The sequence below is a fragment of the Mytilus galloprovincialis genome, chromosome 6, assembly GCF_965363235.1.
Source record: "Mytilus galloprovincialis chromosome 6, xbMytGall1.hap1.1, whole genome shotgun sequence".
NCBI classification, from domain to species: Eukaryota; Metazoa; Mollusca; class Bivalvia; order Mytilida; family Mytilidae; genus Mytilus; species Mytilus galloprovincialis.
In genome coordinates, this window is record NC_134843.1 from 8894472 (window position 1) to 8914766 (window position 20295).

Genomic DNA, 20295 nt, shown 5'->3' on the forward strand with positions numbered 1-20295 from the left:
AAATCATTTATTGGGATTTAGGTCAAATTTTATTTTTCAAGAGAAATAATTTCAGTCATTTCGTTGAGATCGAGTTTCAAAATCGCCATTTTGAACATATTTTTGTTTTGTTATCGATTTTATGTAATCAAAATGCCACTCCAGTAAAGTGTTATAATCCTGAGGGCCCTCCTGATAACTATATTAATGCCTGGGGAGCTATTGGCTAATGATTGTTAATCTCTTTCTTTACCTGTGTTTTTAATTCACACCTGGCTATTAATCACAAGCTCCGAACTAATATTATAAAGAAATATAAATTCCATACCAACTGTCTTCATTATTTAATTACTTTTCACTTAAGACAATTGTCAATTATGATTTAAAATTAAATTAAAACTTGATTTAATTTACATAGAAAAAAAGATGTGTTTCACTACTAACACACGTGCTTTGTTTATTATATATACGCATGCCTGAAATTCTCTTCCGCAGATTTGACACTAAATCTTTAATTTGAATGAATTTCATGCTAAATAAAGCAAGTGCAACTAATAATATTCTTACACTATTAAAGGTAAAATATTAAAAAGCTGATGTTTTCCTGTGAATTTGATAAACAAAACTAATCCTGGAAATGAGTCCGAAATTGTTTGTTTTAGTATTGTCGCATTACATCCGTTTTGAATTTTGACTTCAGAATCGAAAGAAATGTAAGCGATGACTGAGAAAGTTACCATTTTGAGTCATTAAAATCATTTTATTTTTAAACTGTTGCCTTCCCTTAATTGCTCTTATCGATTTTGAAAAATGGTAGGATAAATCATGAAGTAAATGCGATGCAACAGTGAAACAAGTTCGTTGATGCTACGAGTATGAGCATACTCATGCAGTAATGAAATTTTGACAATAATTTCTTTGAAAAGGGGCACCAACTTTTAAGTTATATGAAAATGACCGAAATTAGGTGAAAAAATTACCGGATCCTTGGTCCAGCATGATTGTTTTTAAATCTGAGTAATATGATTTGTTTCTCCAATGGATCAGAATTTTATGACCATTGCAGAGCACTTGACCCATGGTCTTTGGTTTGGTTCTTCTTGCTCAATCTCTGCTTTTTCTGGGTAGTGTTTTTTTTCTCTTAGTTATGCCCATGGTATTGGTTTTTATTTGTTATTTCCAGCTGGGTATTTCCTGTTTTTTATTTGACATACACTTCATGAATGTTTCATGTATTCTTATTTTCTTTGTATTTTAACCTATAAACAAACCTTCAAAGTTCTTTGATCTTCATGTCTATCATAAATATACAAACAACCATCGTTAGCTCTACAAAAGAAATTCATTATAAAATTATTGATATTCTTTATCAAGTAGGCACTTATTCAGTAAATACAGGTAAATTTGATCAGCCCTAACCCCTTGTAAATTATTATTTTGTTAAACTGAATTTCTTGAGCATGAATCTTGTTGAAGGTCTGTGGTTTTCTTAATCACTCCAGTCTCCTCGATCAATAAACAATTTAAAAAACTTGTCACCATGATATATATATATATATAGTGTGCTGAAATTGGCATTTACACCAACAATCAATCAATCCTTTTAACAGGGCATATATTAAAAATTTCAAAATCTCACCAGAATACACCAACATTTTTAAAAGTAATCACAACAAAATCTACATAATTAAAGTTGCTTCATTTAGAAAGGAGTCATAATACTTCTTTTCTGTGTTAACTGACAAAATGATACAGCATTCTAACATTGTCTACTTCAAAATGACACTGTTCCCTAACATATATATGTATTGACCACATCCAAAATGATATTGATTCTTATTGTTGTCAACTAACAAAACGAATATACTTTTGTTTCAGAACATTTTGTTAAATGATAATCTACAAATGAATTTTTATATTGTTTGCTAACATAATTAAATGACCTTTTTTGCTGTAATCCAAATGTTGAATATATCATTATCTTTATTTAGCTGTGTCAGATCTAATTCAAGCTGAGTAGCTATACTTACCCACCAAGAATTTCTCTGTTGTCAGAAGAAAAGGCGAGAGAGAAAATACTGAAGCTATGATCCCCTGGGAACAGATGTAACGATTTATGGGTTTCTTCTTCTCCATATATATTGCATAGATGAACTGAAAATGAAATAAATTACAGTGAACAATGTTAGTGGAAAATTTAAATATTTAATCTAATGAAACAAAATTTGAATGAATTATGTTTTTTCCATTATACATGTATACTGTTAAACTAAAAAAGAAATTTTCCACGATTTTTCACAATATTATTCCTTTTTTCGATTTGGAAACATTATTATACTCTTATCTAAGTCAATACCCATCACTTCTCAATGTTTAAAAAAAATATGATTTTGATAGACAATATCCCTTTAACTATCCATTATACCATATTAAGTTTTTTATATCAATGTCCTCTCTTTTCCTTATTTATGAGTTTAAATGTGTCGTGAGTAACACAATGGTGCCACAATAGGAGGAAAATCTGCTTGCTCTTTGTAGCAAAAAAAAAACACCCTGGTTTTTAAATGGCTTTCATATTCACCAATTACATGTATTAATTGTAATTAATTTTTTATTTGGTCGGGTTGTTGTCTCTTTGACACATTCCCCATTTCCATCTCCCAGTTTTCAATTTTTTCTACATGTGATACTTTTTATATTTTGTGATACTTATAATTTTTTATTTGGTCGGGTTGTTGTCTCTTTGACACATTCCCCATTTCCATTCTCAATTTTATTACTTTTCTATGTAATGTTTTGCAGACTTTTTTTTACCTAGATGTATTATATATTGTTGATTTCCCCTAAGGGCTATTCCAGAAAAAAATGTATGGGGGATTGGAAGGCACATTATATTAATAATACATGGGTGATGGGTATCAGAGCAACTTTTCACACTAAAATGCACTAAAATCTTCAATTACAATTGTCTGGGTGGCAGGTGCTGACAAAAACTGACTTCCAACGCACCCCCCCATTTTTTTCTGGAATATCCCTAACTCCCTTTGGTGTCTTATTTTTTTATTTTTTAACCAATTGTAAATTCAAATATTATTACCAGGCAAAGAAATGCAAGATTACTCTTAGTAATTTTAAATTCTATATACACATAATGTTATCATGATTTAAAATGTGAGTTCTTATTTTATTTGTTAAAATAGCATCATTTGTTCTAATTTTGCAGTGTTATAATGTTTTATAAATAGTTTTGAACTTTCTTAACAACTTGTTTTGGCTGATGTTAAACTTTCAAATAGCCAATGACCTTTAAATCAGGTTAATGTTCTATAACTCAGGACAGAAAATATTTTCATTTAATCCTTTAAATACAAAGTTCAAGGACCCTAATGTGTCCAAATAAAATGTAAAAACCCACTTACTGCAGTCTGACCAACTAGAATATGCCATGTACAGGCCATCAGGACTGAAAAAAAAACAAACAAAACATTGAAATCACTGTATACAACATAAGTATAAAAGTTTCTACATTTTTTAGGTTACACAAGTAAAAATAGATCTTACAGGGGTTTTCACGCAGGGAGAAGATCTACATGAGTAATTTTATATCAACATTTATCGCTATTTTAAGAAATTTTTCTTTCATGTTACTGATTGATAATTTCCTTTCTCAGCACAGTAGAGTGATATGATAAATTACACTAGAAACAAAGGATGCATGTGCACTTGTTGATGAAATTAACAACGTTGTAGTTCAGTGGTTATGTCTGGTTAATGTCTGTCATATCTGTTTTTCATGAACTGTTTTGTTATTAATAAGGCCAATAGTTTTCTCAATTGAATTGGTACATATCGTTGATGTCGGAGCCTCTAAGTACCGACCACACCCTATGGATTTTTTCTCATTGTTGAGGGCTGAACGATTGCCTATAATTGCTAACATCCACTTCAATTGAACATTGGTCAATGTTGTCTCATTGACAATCATACCACATCTCCTTATGTTTATATATATATACCTAAATGCTGTATCTAATACACTCCATCCTACATCTCTTGCTCTGATGGTTTTAAATTTGTCAAATTTACCATTTTCTGTATTGTAAATCCGTAAATTTGGATCTGTAAAAGAAGTACATTTATGCATTATATAATCTACACATAAATCTATTGTTTTTGGTCATATGTAAATAATGACAATGATACTTTCATATATGTATCGATATACAACACGATTTACATAGTATACATTTCTGATTGAAATTTAGAAATTACAACCAAATTTACATTTTCCTTCAAAATGTATAAAGTTGCCTTGGTCATGTTGGTGGTCTTATTGTAGCCTTTTCCTCTTGATTGGCTTGAATGCAGGAAGTTGTGGTTTAAACCCAGGTAGGGTGACATGTATTCAGCTTACTGTTACCTTGTGAACATGTTCTCATTCCGAATTTGCATTTAATTTGCTGCTGGATATCAAATAGCCATCCATCATCATAATCAAAGAGCAGATTGCTCTGAGGGATACGATTGCCGTTGTTTCATTGACACATGTACATGTATACATGTAGCTGGATAATATTATTTTCAAAACTAATTCAACTGTACATTTAAAATAGTTACAAAATAGCCAATCACGGATAAAAGTGTATGAACAATGTAATCAGGCCTATGTTTTATTTTTGTACTATCAATTCCAAGTTTACTTTCCACTGCAGTCACTGAGACTCAGACTCACAGGCACTTGTTTCTATCCATTGAAAGACCCACTATCAACGTATATTAACTCGTAAATATACGTTGATAGTGGGTCTTCCAATGGATAGAAACAATTGCCTGTGCTCAGACCACAGGAGTTTGAAATCCTATCAATAAGGGGGTAAAAATATACCAAAGTCGACTATCACAGTAGAGCTTCTCTCGCTTCTCTCTTTGATGTGCTCAGACTGAGAGAAGGTATTTCACTTCGTATCTTATCACCTATTTTCCTACATTAATTCTAGGAGGAACCCCATTCCTAACTCTTTAAATATTTAATTTCCTTTGGGTCAGTGATCATGACTCCTTTCCGTACACATTTATCGGTTTAAAATGCGATCGTTTTTAATACGACATTTATTGACAGAACGAGCTAATACTCGACGTGTTGTTTTGATTTAGAATTCAGGGAAGTTACTTCCGGAAGGGAGACAACTCGAAACGATAATATGGAAGACTCCATTTCGCCTGAAGGGGTGTTCTACGATGAGGACAACATTTATTTTAATTTAAATGATGCATATGATTTAAAATTATGCAACAACAATAACTTTCAATAGCAGAAAAACATAGAAAAGATCCCATGAGTTATAAATTAATTAATTGAGTGGAGAATCCAGAGCAACCATTCAATCTAAAACCCCTTGAAGTCAAGAAAACTATACGCATGCGCATAATTTCCAAAACAAACCCTGGAGCAAGAACGTATATTAAATGTTTATTAAACAACCTAGATGGTTCTCTATTTCTTTATGGAAGTACAATCTCAAATATCAGTTTCATAACGGTAACATATAAGAAAAACTCCACTTCAGTTCTTAAATGGCAGAAATAGATTTATCGGAATTCAGAGAACTCTCGCATTTTATCAAAACTGGGAATTCCCTCTGACGTGTTTCTAAATTTATAAAAATACTAAATATAAATACTGCTTAATTCTGATTTTCTGTGTTGTTTAAAACACGCATATAAGTCAAGGGAATTATCAAACATGAAGATTATGAAAAGAACATTATAGGAAAGTTGTTGAAGTTCAATCCCTTTGTTTGTTTTTACCTTTTAAAGCAAGACAATCATAAGAATCTGAGATGTTCTTTAATGTTTAGAATAAAACGATTGACGTGAGGGCAATGCTCTGAGCCACCGGTATAAGTCTACAGATTGCTTGAAAGCAATCGTATCCCAATAAAACATAACATACCTATTACAGTCTACCCAAATAAATGGGGAATGTGTCGATCGGACACAGATGATACATACCTATTACAGTCTACCCAAATAAATGGGGAATGTGTCGATCGAACACAGATGATACATACCTATTACAGTCTACCCAAATAAATGGGGAATGTGTTGATTGGACACAGATGATACATACCTATTACAGTCTACCTTAATAAATGGGGAATGTGTTGATCGGACACAGATGATACATACCTATTACAGTCTACCCAAATAAATGGGGAATGTGTCGATCGGACACAGATGATACATACCTATTACAGTCTACCCAAATAAATGGGGAATGTGTCGATCGGACATAGATGATGCCCTGCTGGCATATAATGTTAAAAAGACACAAAACTCAGGAACCGTAAAAGTTACACTATCCAAATTTGTACATGACCGGAGTTCTGTGGTAATTAGAATTGTGTATACGCTTCATCACATTTAAATAAGGCAAACTTAAGTTAGAGAACCAAATTGAAAAATCCAGCTATTTTTTTATTTGTAAAGGGGCATAACCCTAGAACGGTAAATGTGACACCACCAAAATTCAAACTTGATCTATGTTTTGTGGTAATAAGCATTGTGTATAAGTGTCATAACATTTGGTTAAAGCAAACTAAAGTTAGAGAACGAAAACCAATTTTGGGACGTACATAGACATTCAGACGGACAAGGGTAAAACTTAATGCCCCCTCCACTAAGACTGGGGCATTAAAATGATTAATTGAATCAAACCTTGAGCAGCTGTGAGGAATATGTTTCCTTCCTTAGAGTATGTACCACAGAAAGCTTTATGATAATAATTGTCTATCACTGTTCTTCTGTTTGGTAGATATCTGAAATATAATTTTTTTTTTTTTGTATTCATATTTATACTAACATGATCAACCCCCAAAATTTGTTCACTTATGTCCGTAAAGCAAAACTTTTTTTATTTCATTCAGTAACAGAATATATTTTCTTGTATTGTAACTAACTGGTGAATTTCCCCAAAACTGCCCAATTCAGTAAATGTACCTTCAAGATTAAAATATTTTTTTGTGGTTCATTTGAGCAGCTACGGGAGCAACAATTAAACTTCAAAGGGGGTATGTTTTTTTTTTCTCATATGCAGTTCAAGCATTGTTTGTAATGTCTTATTCCTAAACAACATTTGAAGGGAGACAATTCAATAAACTTCAAGCAAAGTTCAGATAGATTAAAATGTTTATCAATGTATTTGTAAATAAAATAAAATGCATTCTATTTATGTTCTGAAGTTCAAATAAAGATTATTTATTTCAGATATGTTGACCGTAATATTTTACATTGAAAAACTGTAAGATGAAATTGTGATTATCCATTCTTTATGTTTTTCCGATTATTTGGTTCCTTACTTTTGTAAACTAACTTATTTGGGTATGACATTATTTTGCTTTTGGTCCATTCTAGATCCCTTTGCAGCAATCTATGTAAACATTTCTTTAATTTCCTGATGAATTTCCTGACACAAGAAAGATATTCACAACAATTTATAATAGCATTATTTTTCAACGCATGACAGTAACGGAAATAGTTTCCCTCGAAGAAAAATTTGCAATAGCTATAGCTGCATTATTACAGAAATATAACCCATAACTTAAACAAAATGCTCTAATCAAAAAAGTATTTTTTGATATTTTTGATTCATAAAATTTGGCTTTTTTGTAAACAGTTATCCAGATTTTACCGATTAAAATCTGTTTCCCTAAATTTAACTTTGATGACTTACTGACAAGATATAGCTCTCCTATCACTACAAGTAAACTGTTGATTTCCTTTTCTCCCAATTTCTCTCTGTAAATGTTACAAATATTATTTAATAGAATAAACTCATCATAAATACCAGGATTAAAATTTCATATCTGTGCTAGATGTGTGTTTTGTCTAAAATAGAAAGAATTTTGTTACTTTCAATCAGATTTATTTGTGTATAATAAACCGATGACACAAAAATATGTCCTGCATTTTTTATTTTTTATGGTAGCAAATTCTGAAATTAAAATAGCAATACTTAAACAAGTGATCTATGCAAATCATTCTAAGTAATGAATCATGACTGAAGGTGCGAGGCTAATTACGTTCTATCACATTCTAAGTGAATGAATCATGACTGAAGGTGCGAGGCTAATTACGTTCTATCACAATCTTCAGCCACAAAATCCACAAAAAATGACATCCAAAAATATAAATAATCCACAACAAGCGTCTTTCCTTTTTTTTTTGTATTTATGTTGTTAGGTTGCTGTTTCATTGATACCCCCCTCTTTTAATTCTATTCCTATATCAAAGTGTTCTTATGTGATAACCTACATTCTGTAACAGTCCCACTATAGTTGTCGGCTTTTTCTTCATGATGCCATTCTTTTGTAATCTTCCAGAATCTCCTAATACCTGGTTCTTTATATCATTAACCTGAAAAAGACATCAGAACGATAAATTAGTTGACTGTTACTTCTGAAATTAATGTGTGCATTTATCATTGCTAATCAATCATTACTCGAAATCAAAGTGATGGAAATCACTCATGGAAAGATTAGAAGAGTAGTTTGAATTATTTCATATTAAGATATGGTGGGGTAAAATGAACATTAATAAAGCACTATTGCTGAAAATTGCATTAACAGCAGGTCTTTAGCAGGAAACATGCTTTTCCAGTATGAGGATAAAATGAGTTCACATTAAATAATATGGGTCTCTTAATTTGCACAATTTTATCTAAACTGCAGTTTATATCTTATCGAATTAATGTTGCCTGTTATGAACATGTTTTAAAAAAAAAAACCAAAAAATTGCAAAATAAAAATTCTTCTAGTAAATGTTACCAACTATCTTTGTAAGACATAAAATCTAGACCAACAGCTAAAAACCTGAAAGTGTCAAACCAAAATAATCTAAAAATGTTATTTTGGGGCATTTTGTAAGTTGAAACAGAGGTAATATGACATTGAAGATTAAAAGTTGCAGAGTGGCTTTTCATCAATTTTTAAGTATTTTTCAACAAAGGGCATTGAAAATGAACTTTTTCAATGTAAACAAATTAAAAAAAACTTATTTTATTGAAATGTGGATTCTTTCATGATTGCAAAAATATATATTCACTTCTAATAAAAATTCAAATGACTAAAAAGACATAATGATTGATGGGGAATAAACTAATAAACAATGGTTTGTTATAACCAAAAGTTTTAAAATTTATAACTGTTTCAAGCCAATTCCTTATAAAAAAAAAGTGAACTAATCTAGGGACTTATCATTATTTATCTGGGAGGGGGGCTGGTCAAAATACAGGGGGGTCAAGTCTTTTCCTGTATGTGGAATAGGGGGGTTCAAATTTCATTGTAAATTCAAAATGGGGGGATCAATATTTTTTGCACAAAGAAATAAGTAGTTTGAACATCACTAATCATCGTACCGTTTTTATTTATTTTAAGATCCCTTTGAGTTAATTTATAACTCTCATTCCCTCAAAATCTGTCTTTTTTTAGGCTAACAATTCAAAATTTTGGGGTTTCTATCACACATAAATTTATGAATGAAATGTGTCAATAAATGAGTAAGTATGAACGAATAACCAATCCATATAAACCTTATGGAGGTTTCAATAAGGCCTAATGTAAAACTTAAGTTTCAAGCAGTGTCCAAGAGAGGAACATATACTGCGGGTAATAGATATCCCACTTAGTAAATAATGTGTTGTTGCTGTATCAAAAAGTTTACTTTTTACAGAACTACTTAGGAAAAAGCTTTCTTCAATAGCTCAATATAGGAAATTAGAACTAGAGCCTCTCAAGAGCCTGTGTCGCTCACCTTGGTCTATGTGCATATTAAACAATGGACACAGATAAATTCATGACCAAATTGTGTTTTGATGATCATGATGTGTTTGTAGATCTTACTTTACTGGACATTCTACTTGCTATAATTATCTCTATCTATAATGAACTTGGCCAAGTAATTACAGTGGAAAATATATTCTAAAAATTTACAAAAATTTATGAAAATTGTTAAAAAATGACTATAAAGGGCAATAACTCCTTAATGGGTCAACTGATAATTTTGGTCATGTTGACTTATTTGTAGATCTTACCTTGCTGAACATTATTGCAGTTTACAGTTTATCTCTATCTATTATAATATTCAAAATAATAACAAAAAACTGCAAAATTTCCTTAAAATTACTAGTTCTGGGGCAGCAACCCAACAACAGGTTGTCTGTTTTGTCTGAAAATTTCAGGGCAGATAGATCTTGACCTGATAAACAATTTATCCCCTGTCAGATTTGCTCTAAATGCTTTGGTTTCAGAGATATAAGCCAAAATCTACATTTCGCCCCTATGTACTATTTTTAGCCATGGCGGCCATCTTGGTTGGTTGGCAGGGTCACGTCACATATTTTTAAAACTAGATACCCCATTGATGATTGTGGCCAAGTTTGGATTAATTCGGCCCAGTAGTTTCAGAGGAGAAGATTTTTGTAAAAGATTACTAAGATTTACGAAAAATTGTTAAAAATTGACTATAAAGGGCAATAACTCCTAAAGGGGTCAACTGACCATTTCGGTCATGTCGACTCATTTGTAAATCTTACTTTGCTGAACATTATTGCTGTTTAAAGTTTATCTCTATCTATAATAATATTCAAGATAATAACCAAAAACAGTAAAATTTCGTTAAAACTACCAATTAAGGGGCAGCAACCCCACAACGGGTTGTCCGATTCATCTGAAAATTTCAGGGCAGATAGATCTTGACCTAATAAACAATTTAACCCCCATGTCAGATTTGCTCTAAATGCTTTGGTTTTTGAGTTATAAGCCAAAAACTGCATTTTACCCCTATGTTCTATTTTTAGACGTGGTGGCCATCTTGGTTAGTTGGCCGGGTCACCGGACACATTTTTTAAACTAGATACCCCAATGATGATTGTGGCCAAGTTTGGTTTAATTTGGCCCAGTAGTTTCAGAGGAGAAGATTTTTGTAAAAGTTAACGACGCAGGACGACGACGGACACTGGACGCCGGATGCAAAGTGATGGAAAAAGCTCACTTGGCACTTTGGGCCAGGTGAGCTAAAAATGGTTAAAAATTGACTATAAAGGGCAATAATTCCTAAAGGGGTCAACTGACCATTTCCGTCATGTTGACTTATTTGTAAATCTTACTTTGCTGAACATTATTGCTGTTTACAGTTTATCTCTATCTATAATAATATTCAAGATAATAACCAAAAACAGTAAAATTTCCTTTAAATTACCAATTTAGGGGCAGCAACCCAACAACAAGTTGTCTGATTCATCTGAAAATTTCAGGGCAGATAGATCTTGACCTGATAAACAATTTTACCCATGTCAGATTTGCTCTAAATGCTTTGGTTTTTGAGTTATAAGCCAAAAACTGCATTTTACCCCTATGTTCTATTTTTAGCCATGGCGGCCATCTTGGTTGGTTGGCCGGGTCACCGGACACATTTTTTAAACTAAATACCCTAATGATGATTGTGGCTAAGTTTGGATTAATTTGGCCCAGTAGTTTCAGAGGAGAAGATTTTTGTGAAAGTTAACGACGACGGACGACGACGGACCCTTTGGGCCAGGTGAGCTAAAAAAAAAAAAGAGTCAGAAAAAGCTTTGCTGACTACCTCTTAAAATTCATGGAAGAGCCCTATTTCAAGGCAATGTTCCCTCGAATATTGTTTTTGGACTCAATCCACTGAGAATATTTAATGTTTGCCTCATGATATCTATGATATAACAAATATTTTGCATGTTACAATTTTGACATGTTTAATAGAGGGGGGATCATATTTTTTAAAATGTTTTTGTAGGGGGGATCAAATAAAAATAGTGAAATATTATGGGGCATCAAGAAAATTTTATATGTTTGAATTCAAAATGACCAGCCCCCCCCCCCTTTCCCAGGTAAATAATGATAAGTCCCCTAAATTGTTGATAATTACAGATGATTATTGGAAATGTATCAAGTAAATTATAGGCCTTACTTGAATACCTTTTATATATTCATATTTATATTAGATCTTGTTAATCCATTAATCAATTATCTTTCAGATATAATTTACAGAATCACTTTATGTAATGTAGATCAAAAGAAATTGGCAATAAATAAATCTATCAGTATCATCCCTATATATATCAAACATCTAATATATACATTTGTGTATTTAATCATGAGGTCAAATATTTGTATATTGAGTCTTACATAGTTAAACAGACACTGCAATATACAAGACTGAGGTTGATATATATAATGTGGTCAATTTGATTGACAGTTTAGGAGGTGGGGCATTGTGATTAAAGGTCTACCTTGTCTCTGATTGTTTATAAGTGATAATGACAGTTGTCAATCATACTAGTACTACCCCATTAACTAATCAAAATGTTTTTAAAAAAAGCCTGTGCATCAACACCTTAATGACATACATTCTTAAATGAACTGCTCTAATAATACAACAATTTCTTTCAGTTTGTATGCGTATTATGTGCACATACATGAGAACCATAGGGAACTATATTTCAGTGTGAATACATTTAGTAACAGTAGCTAACCTGTCGTTTTGTTAGGGAGGCCGGTGCCTAAGTAAAGATTTAGAACAAGTTCTAATCTTTCCAAAAATGAGGTCTTTTCAATGTGATTGCAAATATTCTATGCAGGAAAATGACTATTGAAATTAAGAATATAAGTTTTTATAATTGCAGATCCCATACTGTTGCATTTTTCTCTTAAAAACATTGCAATAATTTCTGAATTTACAGAATGTTTTTACTGATATTTTAAATAAGGTTCATATGAGTAAAGCCAATGATTAAAAATTAATCCACCTTTATTTACAGAATACCTAAGTAGTAAAATGACCATGAGAATCATTACTCCAGAGCTATAGGAATAATGTGGACACAGAAAATTATGGACCATGACTGTCCTGAGGTTACTGTGGATTCATTTATTTTCGTTAGTACCAATTTTTCGTGGATTTAGGAAAACTTAAAATTGAGAATGGAAATGGGGAATGTGTCAAAGAGACAACAACCCGACCAAATAAAAAACAACAGCAGAGGGTCACCAACAGGTCTTCAATGTAGCGAGAAATTCCCGCACCCGGAGGCGTCCTTCAGCTGGCCCCTAAACAAATATATACTAGTCCAGTGATAATGAACGCCATACTAATTTCCAAATTGTACACAAGAAACTAAAATTAAAATAATACAAGACTAACAAAGGCCAGAGGCTCCTGACTTGGGACAGGCGCAAAAATGCGGCGGGGTTAAACATGTTTGTGAGATCTCAACCCTCCCCCTATACCTCTAACCAATGTAGAAAAGTAAACGCATAACAATATGCACATTAAAATTCAGTTCAAGAGAAGTCTGAGTCTGATGTCAGAAGATGTAACCAAAGAAAATAAACAAAATGACAATAATACATAAATAACAACAGACTACTAGCAGTTAACTGACATGCCAGCTCCAGACTTCAATTAAACTGACTGAAAGATTATGATTTCATCATATGAACCTCAGGCACAATCCTTCCCGTTAGGGGTTTAGTATCATACCATCATAACATATATGAGAAGAACATAACTTGTGTCATGCCAACATGACATGTTCGTGGATAATTAATTTTGTGGTTTTGCCGAAGTCTGAATAAAAGCCTATAGAAAATTGGTTATTCTTTGGACAATTAATTTCGTGGTTCACCTGTACCCAGAAATCCATGAAAATTGGCATCCAACGAATGATAGTGAATCCACAGTAAATATAAGTTCTTCTTGTTTCTGAAACCCTGAATGTCTATTGTATAATTGTAATTTGTGCACTTTTGAAAAATAAAATAATGTTTCAACTAAAGTAAAGGTTTAAAGGAATATAGCAAAAAATGAAATAGATTTTAATAGGAACATGTATCATCATATTTATTTTTTTATCAGATGAGTCCAAAGAAATGGCATTCAGTGATTAAGACATGCAGAAAAACTCTGTTCAGGTCAAATTTTTGATTTCTCTATCTTAATTTTTCTGTTCTTGTGCAATTCATTTTAGTGCTTTTCCAAAAAACGCAGTGGTAATGCACCCCGAAATTAACAAATATCATCATAGCACTCTTTAATTGAGTTAGTTTTTGTAATACATTTCTTATCAATTTACCAGAATTCAAAATTATTCCATATTCAAATAATTCCATGTTATATGGTATTTTTTCCACAATGATTTTATTATTTTACCATTGAACTTTTACCTAACAATGACCCAGTGCCAAAGGCTACAATGTAGGTCCCAAATACTAACACCAATGGAATGGACAAATTTCAATTTGATAACTGATCACAACATCATTATAATTTTACATGAGATTTCAACTATTTATGATTATATACATTGTTTACCTGTGCATAACTTTTAATAATTATAATCAATTTACCTTTATCTTTTCATAAAATTGAATAATACTTTCATAAAGACCCATATTCTGACCCACTTATATCTCTAGTGCATTAAACTTATTAAATACTAGGTATTATTTAGTATTTCTGTCTCCTTTTTTACCTTGAATATTGATATCTATTAATAACCATGGCCCAATTACAATTTAAAACATTTATTAATAAATACTTTTGTATCATATTATCAAATAAATATTTCTACCATAAATATAAGATCAATGTATCAATAATAGCATACAAAATGATCTTTTTTATTCATACTATAAAGACCCAAATATTGACCAATACATATCTAGCATATGATGGTATATTTGTGTCTTCTCCATATTAACCTGCAGTGTTCTCCCCAGGATTTTTGGATAGCGCTGTGGTAAGCGCGTGATTTTCGACAATTCTCAGTAACTTTGTCGCGGCGCGCTGTTGGTTTGTAATTGATTTGTTATGTGTTTTTCTTATATAATGCTATTGATGTTTTCTCTTGTAATGATGTCCTCATCATGCTCATGGAAGTTACCCCTTTGTTTGCTAATGTTATTGTCTGGATATAGACATGATAGAAGAAAAGCCTTTTTGTCTCCATTGTAAATACATATAATCCTCATATTATCTGTCTATAAAACCCAAGGAGAAGTCTTTTCCATGGTGGGTCTATACCAGACTGCCTAGCTGTGAAGATTTCTTATCACTAACAGGTGATGTTGCAGAACATGTAGGACCAACAATAAAGTCATTGTCAGCTTCTGTGAGAAAGTTTTCAATGACAAGATTGGTATTTTTTACATTTACTTTTATTAACATTTCTAGCAAAGTACAACATTTCAATAAAAATGAGTATAGTATTTCAAAGGAAGAAATGAAATTGCCCTTTTAATAATATTCAAATCTTATCAAAGACTTGCTTAAAAAAAAAGGCTAAAATATTCCAATTATGAATATGAAAGAAATCCTTTAAAAATATTTAAGAGATTTTTTTTTATTTCAAAGGTGAATTACCAATCAAATACATTATGTATGCCAATTGAAACAACTACCACCTTTAAAGGTTTTGTTTGATAATTTTATAAACATTTGAATACATGCCACCAGATAAGTTTGTCAAGATTTGACAATACTTCTTTTAGGTCTTTCCCTCCCAAATTATCTCCCTTACTGGCTGACATAACTTCCTGTTTACACCTGTGTCTTTTTTTTTTAGCATTAAATACTATTCCTTATCCAAGCCATCCTCTGTTTACATTAAATTTAAAGCAATTTTTAATCAAGATATATTGATGATTGGTTGACAAATATCGATATTTTATATATATTTACACAAAATTTTCGTTTTGTTTTATTCCCTTATCCATTTGAAAAAGAGCCATGTATGGTCAAGTAATCGTTAAAATACGGGCTTATAATGAATCCCTTGATAACAGGGATGCTTCTTTCAAGCAATACAGGTTCGACAGTTCGGTTGTAAACGCAAAAAAAGTAATGATATAATCGTAGATAGTTCAAAAAATGGTCGAGACAACGTTGTCAGAGAAGGGGGTAAAACTTCCCTTATATAATTTAGAAATGAACTTTTCAGCACCCGAGACATGTATTATATGTCTCTGTTAGCACTGTCCATTCCTTTCATACGTTTCGGCATCTTTATAAAGCGAAAAAATGTAGCAGTGTTCTGTTAACCTTACGACGTTTAACTTGGCTTCACCCAAGCTGGACATCGAGAAAGTGAATTTCTCAAGTCTAGTATCAGCTTGGGGTTTGTTTTTCTAATCATATCCTCTTAATTGTTTTCAAAAGGTAAAATTCATTACTGTAGAATTGCTGATTAAACAGGTATTAGTTCGATTGGGTGATAATTAATACTTCAATTCAAAGACTAGCTCATTGAAGCTAATTTGATCGTTCTTAAAATCAGTGTTTGTTCAAAGTTCGTTAAACAAGTTTGTGAATGTCGTTGGGAAATGCGGTCAATTTATTTCTTCTCATTTCATTCATATATGCCTCTATATATTCATTAAATAGATGTCAATGTTGAAATCTTTGTTTATTTTGATCTCTCAACGACGCCATTTTGTAAAATTTATTAGACTGGTCCCGCGGAGTTACTTTAATACAACGGAAATAATTCTTTCAAAAATCGTTAACCAGTCAATCACGTGATCCGAAAAGAAAAATAAGCGGTAAATTTTAAAAAATACGAAAAAAAATATAGCGACGCGGTTGAACGGGATAGCGACGCGGTCAGTGCAATAGGACAGCGGGAAATTGAAATAGCGCTGAAAATCGCGGCGCTAAAACGGCCTGGGGAGAACACTGAACCTGGATACAATACATAATGGCCCAACTATAAATTGGAACTTCTACATATTGACATCACTTTGGCATTATCTATTAATCAGGACAAGGTCATATCAGATTCTAAATAAAATGTAGCAAAAATGTCATCTCACACTGGAAAATACTTCAAATAACTTTGCATTACTTTATAATGCATGCATACCTATTCTCCCACTATTTTATCGAAAACGATTTTAAGTGCATATTTTATCTGTACTTTTAAAAATTAAATGTTTAAACAGGTATGCAATGTAGATCCACTTTTATTACTTTTTACTTTTAAGTAGAATGTCTTTTAAACAAATAAAAAATCTTTCTGCTTAACAAAATGTTTTTCTGTTACAAGTCATGATGTATTGTTTTATGTGTACATGTCATATTGGCCATCAAGGGCCTTTGATTGTAATAATAAACATTCGTTTTCTTCTTATTCATTCCATATTTTACTTTGTTAATATAAAAGTGACTTTCCGTTTCCATTTAATTTTGCAAGTAAAAAGCAACTTTCTCTTCATTTCAGCTACTGTGTATTTGTGACAACATGTTGTGTCCTGAATTTTGGCACCATACCCATTTTGTTTGAATGATTGATTGCAGTCTCCCCGACACCCAGTGGCAAATATTTCATGGATACATGCATTAAGGATCAGAACAAATAAATCTTAAAGCTTAGTTTTGTAACATGGGTTTGTAGAGATGAAGGGTGTGGTATTAAAAGAAGACATCTGGAAAAAGAAGAAATGTTAGATTATAATGGCTGTGCCTTCCAAAAGGCCATCTACTGGCACATCAGTTATTACAAGGGTTGTTGTTTAATAACATGCAGGAATTTTGGTGGAAGGCATTGAATTCCACCATTCTTACCAAATGTGGCAGAGTATTTATACATTCTGTACAAAACCAAACAGATGTTCTTCAGTCTAGGTTTAACTGCCTGACAGGACAAGTCCCTGTTAGCATATTTCTATACTCTAGTCAACCCTTGGAATTCTTTTTTGTTCGACGACAATATAGCACATTAACAGTAAAAATGCATTTCATTTCCAAGAAATATTGAATTTTTTTTTAATTCAAAAATCATCCTATTTCTTATGGAATTTATATAACCTACATGTAAAAGTAAAGTTGTATCTGTTTTTCAGTTTAAAAAATTTATCAATGATGGATTCTTGAATTGACCTCCAACAGTATATTATTACATGCATCCTGTAAGAGCAGAAATTCTCGTGAAGGAATCATGTTCATTTATTTTGTGGAAAAAATATTTCCACGATATTAAAACCGCCACAAAATTTAACCTACATATAATATCACTTCCATTTACTAGAAACAACGAAATTAAAACCCCATGAATTCTGATATTGAGACAAAACCACGAAATTTCAACCTCACAAAAATTAATGTTTCTACAGTATTCTGAAAGGTATTATGTCAATGAGATATCAAGATGAAACTTGCTCCTTTATAAAATAATGCAAGGAGCTTGATTGCCAACGTTTTAACTGACACTACCGTAACTATGCCCCAGAAAATATGATATTCAAATTGGAAACGATATACAGACTCTAAGCCCTGTTCCTAAATAAAAATCTGTCAAGAAAAACTTCATCCATTATTTATTCACAACTTTTAATCAAACAGATTTTTTTGTAGATAATTGGTTCCTTATACAATTACAATACATGTACGTCATATATCAAGACTTATTTTTGCCTACATAAAATAAAACATGAGTGAATCAAGTGCTATTACTATCATGCTACATGATTGCCAAGGTGAAGTAAATATCCTGAATTGTGACACTGTACTTTTATTACTATGTTATACTTATATGAATATTCATAGAGAGCTAATTATCTTCATTATAATTTTTCATAAAGTATTTCCACTTTTAAAAAATTTCAAATTCAAAGAAAATTATTTAATAAGAAGTTCAGTGCAGTCTGTATTCTTAACATGCTTTCTTTGCAAAAGTTTTAATCAATAAGTAACCTAACACCCTAGAAACTGTGTAAAGTTTGGGACATGTTCCTAGGTCAGCTTTTAGAGAAGATTTTTGAAAAATAAAATATTGAACAATTTATGCAAAGTAAAGAGAAAAGACTAGCCTGTTTCGTTTGGACAAATTGTCTCTATAAAACAATTCCAATACTGTGGATTCATAAAAAGACATTAATATACTTCTATTACCAGTTTTCCTGGATTTCGTGGGTACAAGGAAACCACCAATTTAAATGTTCAACCCATTTCAAATTTACAGAATAATAACTTTTGAAAAACCAGGAAATCAAATATCCATGAAAATGCAAGTTTTCCTCATCGTCCAAAAATTGATACCCACGAAAATAAATGAATCCATAGTAGCAAAATATATCTAATGTATTCAAAAATTAAAGGTACCGTCACTACCATGTACCATCTCACAAAATGAAATCCTCAGTTCAATTCATATTCAGGGTACAAGTTCTTTTATAATTACCTCACCTTTAAAATGTCTGATGTAGCTCGGTAAAGTTTTTGCTTCATGCATTTCTGCATTTATATGTATGATGTGCTTATAAATACATACATTGACTTTCTAGGGGCTCCCCCTTTCAAAATCCTTAATCTGCACCTATAATAGTAGACTCTTTGTAAGTTGTCACGGAGAAAGGGTTATTCACCATGTAAAAGTGTTAATCATATTAAAGCTACATTGTAGGCACCCATATGAAATTAAAGCTACATGTAGGCACCCATATGAAATTAAAGCTACATTGTAGGCACCCATATGAAATTAAAGCTACATTGTAGGCACCCATATGAAATTAAACCTACATTGTAGGCACCCATATGAAATTAAACCTACATTGTAGGCACCCATATAAAATTAAAGCTACATTGTAGGCACCCATATGAAATTAAACCTACATTGTAGGCACCCATATGAAATTAAAGCTACATGTAGGCACCCATATGAAATTAAAGCTACATTGTAGGCACCCATATGAAATTAAAGCTACATTGTAGGCACCCATATGAAATTAAAGCTACATTGTAGGCACCCATATGAAATTAAAGCTACATTGTAGGCACCCATATGAAATTAAAGCTACATTGTAGGCACCCATATGAAATTAAAGCTACATTGTAGGCACCAGCTGAAACCTGCCTCTATGTGTGGGACTTTCTCGCTGTGATCAAAACGCATTGGTTGCCTTGGTCTGTTTTCTGCTCTTAGTTCCAGTTGTTGTCTCTTCAACACAGTTGACCCCATTTCCCCATTTAGCGTAATGCAATAAAGCCTAAGGCTACTAAGGGTGAATAATATTTGTATGGATTTGATAATAATTAATTATCAGATGTTTCTTATTACTTAAGCACTTACATCTATTCTACTGGTGTCAGGGTTGTCATCAGCTGAAACATAAAAAGTAAAATAAATAATATGATGCAAGTATAGCTAACAGGCTATTAGTTGAACTTCGAATTATTTTTAATTATGGAATTTGCTTAAATTCTTGTTATTGAAATTCTTAATAAATTCCA

General features: G+C 31.8%; 1 protein-coding gene across 2 annotated transcripts in view; it reads right to left on the reverse strand.

Moving 5' to 3' along the window:
• The window catches only part of LOC143078867 (DDB1- and CUL4-associated factor 11-like), a 38069-nt gene that overhangs the window by 9502 nt on the left and 8272 nt on the right, over positions 1-20295 (reverse strand). For both annotated transcript variants that reach the window (XM_076253887.1, XM_076253886.1), the window contains exons 3-10: positions 20135-20166; positions 8293-8394; positions 7712-7776; positions 6697-6797; positions 3996-4098; positions 3399-3442; positions 2010-2133; positions 1251-1308 (exon numbers count right to left, since the gene is read on the reverse strand). In XM_076253887.1, the coding sequence (XP_076110002.1) occupies positions 1251-1308; positions 2010-2133; positions 3399-3442; positions 3996-4098; positions 6697-6797; positions 7712-7776; positions 8293-8394; positions 20135-20166 (629 nt within the window). The remainder of the gene's footprint in view (positions 1-1250; positions 1309-2009; positions 2134-3398; positions 3443-3995; positions 4099-6696; positions 6798-7711; positions 7777-8292; positions 8395-20134; positions 20167-20295) is intronic.